Source organism: Scylla paramamosain, chromosome 5, assembly GCF_035594125.1.
Source record: "Scylla paramamosain isolate STU-SP2022 chromosome 5, ASM3559412v1, whole genome shotgun sequence".
In the NCBI taxonomy this organism is placed as follows: Eukaryota; Metazoa; Arthropoda; class Malacostraca; order Decapoda; family Portunidae; genus Scylla; species Scylla paramamosain.
In genome coordinates this window covers 22,110,056-22,117,555 of record NC_087155.1, presented here as the reverse complement: position 1 = coordinate 22,117,555, position 7,500 = coordinate 22,110,056, and the positions used below count along the sequence as shown (strand labels likewise).

General features: G+C 45.5%; 2 protein-coding genes across 3 annotated transcripts in view; one reads left to right on the top strand and one right to left on the bottom strand.

Moving 5' to 3' along the window:
- Positions 1–7,500, bottom strand: part of LOC135100959 (uncharacterized) — a 228,424-nt gene that overhangs the window by 150,419 nt on the left and 70,505 nt on the right. The window lies entirely within an intron of this gene.
- LOC135100668 (high affinity nerve growth factor receptor-like) overlaps positions 1–7,500 on the top strand; it is a 74,926-nt gene that overhangs the window by 495 nt on the left and 66,931 nt on the right. For both annotated transcript variants that reach the window (XM_064003800.1, XM_064003799.1), the window contains exon 1: positions 1–1,142. This exon is cut by the window's left edge and continues 495 nt beyond it. In XM_064003800.1, coding sequence (XP_063859870.1) covers positions 166–1,142 — 977 coding nt within the window. In that variant the 5' untranslated portion in view covers positions 1–165. The remainder of the gene's footprint in view (positions 1,143–7,500) is intronic.

Genomic DNA, 7,500 nt, shown 5'->3' with positions numbered 1-7,500 from the left:
AAGACGAGCAAGGTGATGATGTGAGTGATAAGCATGAAGTGCACACACCATGCGCGAAATTACCTCTCTCCCCGGGGGCGCGACGCGACCAGCAGCCCCAGATAAACACGCTACCTTTCCCCTGAAGTGACTCCCTCGTTACCTCTCGCCCGACGATCTGCCGCAATGGCATTGTCTCCTGGAGCTCTGTGTTTATCCTTGGTGCTGTGTGTTTGCGGCGTCGGCTGCACCGCCGCCGAACCCAACCTGACTGCGAGTGACGCCCTCCCAAGGCTCCGCCACACGCCCACGCCTCCCTCAGTGCCTGTGGACCAACTCAACACCGTCAATTATAACTCTTCCGACCATGAAGATCTTTACAGCCCCGAGCTTTACAGCCACTACCCTGCCGCCAACTTCCCCATGGGTCCCCTGCACACCCCACCCTTCGCTGAGCAGGGCGCTGATACTATGGGGCACCAAGGTGATGCACAGCGGCAAGGTCAAGACAACACTGTACTTTACTTTAGTAATGTCAATAACCATACAGTGGTTAGTGGTGAGCGTGATGCAGTACACTCCAAAGATAATAGTTTGTTACTTCATGCAAAGTCTATGAATAATATTTCTATCCCATATGTTTTCAACACAGTACAATCCGTCAGCCCCGTGGACCACAGCGGGCCGCCCTTCAGCCCGGGCCAGCGGGGGCGTCACAGTGCAGACCAGGTGTCCAGGCACTCACCCTCAGACTTAAGAATTACGCTAAATAGAACACACGAGGGTGATGTGGCTGGGAGTGATAGCTCCTCGGTGTCGGCGAGTGGCAGTGCCGCAGGAGGCGCGGACCCTCTCGATTATTTTCGTTTTGGAAAAGACAATTACAGTCAAATCTACGATCATTCCTTTCACGCAGTGGCCGGTGTGTCTCCCCCGAGACCGGAGCACCGGCTGTGTAACGTGACTCAGCTTTCCCCGCAGCCCTCCCCGCTACACGGCGCCCCTGAGGACTCACGGCGCAGCACGGGCGTGGGTCTCTGGCCACTTGCTGATGATGGCCAGGAGTACCTTGACAGTTACACAGTGACTTGTGACGCCTCGGTGTCCCTCAACAACCTTACTGACGTGGCCGAAGTTACCTACAAGCGGCGCACCATCAATATGTAAGTGTCGACGCGCACACACACACACACACACACTCACACACACACACACACACACACACACACACACACACACACACACACACACACACACACACACACACACACACACACACATACAAGCAGCACCAGTAGAAGCAGCAGCTTTTGCTACCTTGTGTGTACTTTAAACATCCACTAAGCATACATATGAATCCAGAGGAAAGTGTGGAGGTGTGGTTGCTGCCGTTCCTTCCAGCTCGCGATAGTAGCACCCAGCACCCTGGTGACGGCATTCTCAGTGTGCGTTATCAATATGTATTCCAGCATTCATGTTTGAATACTGTATGAGCGCAGGACTTACACACGGAAAGGCAAAGGCACAAACGAATAAAAGGGCAGACCTGCAGGAAGGAAGGACGGAGGGAAGGAAGTAAAGGCAGGTGGGAGAGACTGTGAAAAAAAAAAATACAAATAAAAAAAACACCTACACCCACACGCAGCCAGAGAGCCAGACTGACAGGTGTAAGTCAGGCGAGCGTACGAGAGAGAAAATGTTCCTGACTTCTACCAACGCTCAGGGCGGGGAGAGGCGGGGTGGGGCGGGGCAGGGCAGGAGAGGCCAGAGCGGGGCACGACACGAGTGAGTATCAGGGTGGGTGAATAAATCCTTGCTGGCCTGCCTTGTTCCTCATAATCTTGGTCTCGTCACTCCTGCGTGTTCCCTTTGAGATGCTCCAAGTCCAAGCCGCCCCTTCCAGGCGCTCAGCACTGATAATACCTTTCACGGTTCCCTTCTTCCAGCTTCTCCAGGTTTTCTCTTCGGTCACATCCAGTATTAAGGGCTTTTTTTTTTTCGTGTTTTTCTCGGAGGTCGTAAATATTTCAAGATTCCGCCAAAACTTTCTTGCATATGTCTTCACCAGTTTTCTAAACTTTATTTTACTATTTCCAAGGCAGTTTGGAAGTCAAGAAATGCATACACACACACACACACACACACACACACACACACACACACACACACACACACACACACACACACACACACACACACACACACTGTTCTCCTAAAATCTTTATGCAGTACATAATACGTCTCTTTAAAACTGAAGTATCTTTTCTCCTACTTCATTCTCTCTTCTGCTTAATCTCACATTCATCCCGAGCGATACGTTGTCCTCGCTGCTTAATTCCACCTTTCTTTCTGCTTAATCTCGCCGCTCTTTTGCTTAATTTCAACGTCCCTTCTTCATTTGGGAGTCTGAGAGTTTGCTAATCTCTTTTCACTTTTGAACAATCTGGGGTTACATGAAAGCTACAAAAGCCAATGCTGGAGGATAAAAAAAAAAAATGCCACTCCTTGAACTCTCGTCCGCCACAAATACGTATATTATTTCTATGGAAACTGTTCCCCTGTGCGCTACAAAGGAATCCAACGTTACATGAAAGGCAGAAAAAGCAATGTCGCAGGGTAACGGCGCTGTGAACTCGCTCTAGTCTGACACAATCAAGTAAGTTACCCCTGTGGAAACTACTAACTAGTGAACTACAAGGAATCAGCAGTTTAGCGCTTAAAAAAAAAAATCCTATTTAGAATAGAAGAACCCTTCCGAACTCCGCTTTCGTAAACAGGATAAATCGAACATGAAGCACACTTTTTTTTTTTCCCTTGAGGCTTAGTAAGGTTAACCAATGCCTTCATTTCTACGCTCAAGCCTCCCTGCTTGCCTCACTCAATAAAGGCTCTCCAGACTCCGAGGCAGCAGGGATCAGCATCATCATCATCATCAGCAGCAGCAGTAGCACATCTTTAACGTTTTGAATATTGATGTTCCCATATTTCTGTCACTTTGAAGAGTCAGTGGGTGCTTATTTTTTCCCTTCCCTGATTTCTCTCGGATTCTCGGGTCAGCTTTTTCTTTATTGGAGTCAGAAAAGTATCGGGCCACCATTCAGCTGACGTCGTGATGAGCCTCTAATTTATTTCCTCCATCATTGTCCCGCGCATCACTTAGTACGGGTTTTATTATTCTGGCTGAGTAAGCGAGTCAACCTGAGCTCTCTGTCTGTCTGTTTCTGTGTGTCTCTCTGTCTGTCTTTCTCTCTTCTTCATACAGGGAGTACCACGTGTAGACCTGACGCCTTGCAGCTTCAGTCCCACTCATCTCTCTTACCTACAAATGAACCGCGAATAGCTAAACCAAACACTAATTAATATACACCGTTTGACATTACCTCGGTTATTCACTCCATTGTACTTTCGCTCTCACATCCACTTTAATCCTTGTCATTGCGAAACTCATATTATTAACACGGCTCTCTTGCATAACCATCCTTTCATCACGTTCTGGCATTACCAATCTTTTCACGCTGGTCATCTGGTATTTACATCCTTTCAACACATTTTTCCTCTCACCAGCACCCGTTTAATGCCTGGTTCCCGGAATCTAGATCTTGGCATTAACACTTTCCATATCCTTTCCTTGCCATATACCTTCTTTTGGCAGTAACATCCCTTCTGAGTTTTCCTACAAAAATTAGGCCATTTTATATACCCTCTTCTAGGTACTACTACCCTTTTTCCTGCCTCAATCTAACATTAGGATATTTTAAACGCCTTCCTGTTATTGGTACGCTTAAAATGCCTTTTCCTGTCTTCTACACTCTTCTAACACTATTTTGAATGCCCTCCTCTTGGCATCTGCATCATTTTAACACTGTTTCGATGTTATCTACTACCTTTCCACGTTCTTTCTGGCATCAGCACCCTTTTAAAAAATCTTTCCCCAGAGCCAGTACCCTTTTAACACTGTCCCGTGGCACCAAGACCCTTTTCTCGCCGTCCCCTGGCACCATTACTCACGGGGCCACAATGAGAGCATCGGGAGTCGCAAGAAAAATCCCCAGATGCCGCCGTCGTGCGTTTGCTTCAAAGAGAGCCTCAGCACAGATCGATAGACAATCTTCACTGGACTGAAGCACAAATGACACGGATATTAAACACACACACACACACACACACACACACACACACACACACAAGCAAAAAGCAACGAAAAAGGAGGCAAGACAGGACCGTGTGTTATTGTGATGCTATGTTCTTTCCCGACGAAGACGAGGCCAGGTGTTACAAAGGGACTCATGTTTACTGTAATGATGATGATGATAATGATAATGATAATAGCAATATTTTTTTTGTAAGGGGCTTTTGGTTAAGGGCTACAAAAAGGCAGAAAGAAGGCTCACTAAAGGCGCTAGTCTGTAAAGAGATGAGCCAGAAAGATGATCAAAACTAGAGAAAAAGTGTCTTGAAACCTACCCTGCCTTACCTTGTCATCACCATACTATCAACCTCTCGTGTTCTGGGAGGTGAGAGGCTGGAGAGGATCTGTATATGTGGTTAAGGGAAAGTGTTACATATTTGTATGACGATGTTTGATGGACACATGTCACCTCCATCACCCTTTTGTGTTCTGGGAGGAGAATGAGGAGCTGTGGGGAGGTGAGTAGTGTGAGTATTGGCAAAAAAAGACGTTGGGAGGGCAGAGAATGATAGACATACGCCACTATCATCGTTCTCTCTTGTCCTGATGGGAGAAGAGTTTGAGCAGGGTACCCATGTGTAGTTAATGAAAGAGAGGTAGTGAAAAATGCAGAGTTAAAGTGGGGATGAGGTGAAAAAAGTAGATGAGTAGGAAAAAGGAGCAAGAAGGGAGGGTTGTGTTGCGTTAGAGTGGGCGAGAGAAGATTTGGTGGCAAGAAAAGAAGTGAGAAAGGACAGCAGTGCTGGAGAAGGATGAACAGGTTTAAGTGAATAGATAGGAGAAGGAAGAAAGAGACGGGAGGGTAGTGTTGCAAAAAGCTAGGGAGCTTTTAAATGGGTGGGTAGAGAAAGGGAGGAAGGAAGGTAGTGTTGAAGGGACGGGGATATGAAAGGATGGGAGGAAAGCGGGCAATATTGGAAGAAAGAGAATAGGGATTTGGGAGAGAAAGGGAAGAGAAAAGATAATGCTGAAGGAAAAGGAATAGGGAAGAATAGTTAATTTGAAAGTTGCAGAGAGGAACGAGGAAGGCAGTGGTAAGAAAACTAAAAAGACAGAGAAGAATAGAGGAACAAGGAAGGCAGTGAAGGAGGAGAATAGAGTCACTGATAGGAAAACTAAAGAGACAGGAAGGGAGAGAGGCATCAGTCCATCCCTGCATCCCTCGGCGGCAAGATGGACATGTGAAATCCTCGAACATTACCTCCCTCGGGTGCTCGGGGAGGGAGGGAGGGAGGGAGAGGCTGGTGGGGGAAGACATAACCTTGACCTACATGTCTTGTCATCTCCTCCCTTGGCTCGAGTCAGTTTTGTACTGACGTGTGTGTGTGTATTTGTGTGTGTGTGTGTGTGTGTGTGTGTGTGTGTGTGTGTGTGTGTGTGTGTGTGTGTGTGTGTGTGTGTGTGTGTGTGTGTGTGTGTGTGTGTGTGTGTGTGTGTGTGTGTGTGTGTGTGTGTGTGTGTGTGTGTGTGCTCAGGTGAGCATCAAAAGAACTGATGTAATAAGACAATTAAAGAAATCTTAATCATTCTAGTATAATAATGATACAGCAACTTTTATAAGCAGGCCAGAGCAATTAATTGAAACCCGGGGCTCGAGAACAGCAAAGAGCAGCACAAACTTTGGTGAATAACACACAAGCAACTGAATGCGGCGCAGTATTTTAATGACATTACTGTGATCTTAATTAACTGCACTACTTAAACCTAATAACGTTTTTTTTTTACGGAGGATGGAGAAGAGCCATTCAGGAGGCGTTATAATAATAATAATAATGATAATAACAATAATAATAATAATAATAATAATAATAATAATAATAATAATAATAATAATAATAATAATAATAATGATAATAATAACAATACCCTGAAGCATCATAATAATTACATGATAGTCAACTCACAATTCTGTATTAGATCTTGTATCGATAAATAGCAAATCTGTATGACTTGTATATCCAACGCTATGTATTTGTATTAGCACCTCTCTTCTTACTAATCCCCTTCTATTTATGCCATGTGTCCTTATATATGTATGTTTATAATACTCATAAATTGATGCGAATAAATAAATAAAATATGGATAAGTGGACAGAATAAACAAGCAGGTAAAAATTTATAAGCAACAGAATTAATGAGTATTTTATTCCCGACGTCGCTGCCCAATCTAAATCAGTTTCCTGCATTATTACTCGTCTGGCGTGAGTTTCATTCATCAAAGTGTTAATTAATTACCGGGAGCCATTAGTTCATGTACAGGAGAGGCTCAGGTGTCGCTGCTGCGGGAGGTAAGACGAGGCGAGGTCGTGGTAGTAATGGTGGTGGTGGTGGTGGTGGTGGTCGTGGTCGTGGTGCAGTGAAGGCAGTCTGGCACTTTTCTATCGTCTTTCTGCTTTCTCTTTGAGGCACTCGGCTAATTTTTGTTACTGGTATAATTTTTTTCAGTTTTGTCATCTTTCTCTTCCTCCGTTTTCTTTTTTCCTCATTCTCCTCAGCAATGCGGCGCCCATCATTCACGCACCCACTCACTCACTCACTCCCTTACTCACTCACTCACTCGGTCAGTAAGTCAGTCAGTCAAACAATCTATCTATCTATATATTCATCTTATTTATCTATTTCCTTTCCATCCTCCCCTCTCACTTGTCCTACAATCCTTACCTTAATTTACCTCCCTTCGTCTTTACTTTAACCTCAATCCCCCGTCCTCCCCTCTCTCTTTCTAAGTATTTTTCCTTTCATTTCCTCCACCAGCCCCTCCGCCATATTTCAGCATCCCTACCCTCCCTTACCCTTCCCCTACCCTTCCCTATCCTTCCCCTACCCTTCGCCTTCCCTTCGTCTTCAGGTTATCTCCCTTCTGCCCTTCCGTCATTCTACCCTTCCCTTTCCTTCTCTTCCCTTCCTTCCATTTCCCTTCTTTCCATTTCATCTCCTACGGTGCCTTTAATTTACCAGGAAAGGAAGTGAAGTTTCCTGACTAACGATGGTACACACACACACACACACACACACACACACACACACACACACACACACACACACACACACACACACACACACACACACACTCAAAAAAAAAATATGGTGTGTGTATTGCAAAGGGAATGAGAGATGTTTAAGCACAGATAGGAACAGACTGGCAGACAGAGAAATTAGACAGACAGACACGTATTTACGCAACTGACTCATGCAAGACTGGCGACGTAGGAGCTAAGAATCTTATCCCTGCACACACACATACACACACACACACACACACACACACACACACACACACGAAGGTACAGCTGTCAGTCACAAGTCAGCCATGTGAATCTCAAGAATGTGTT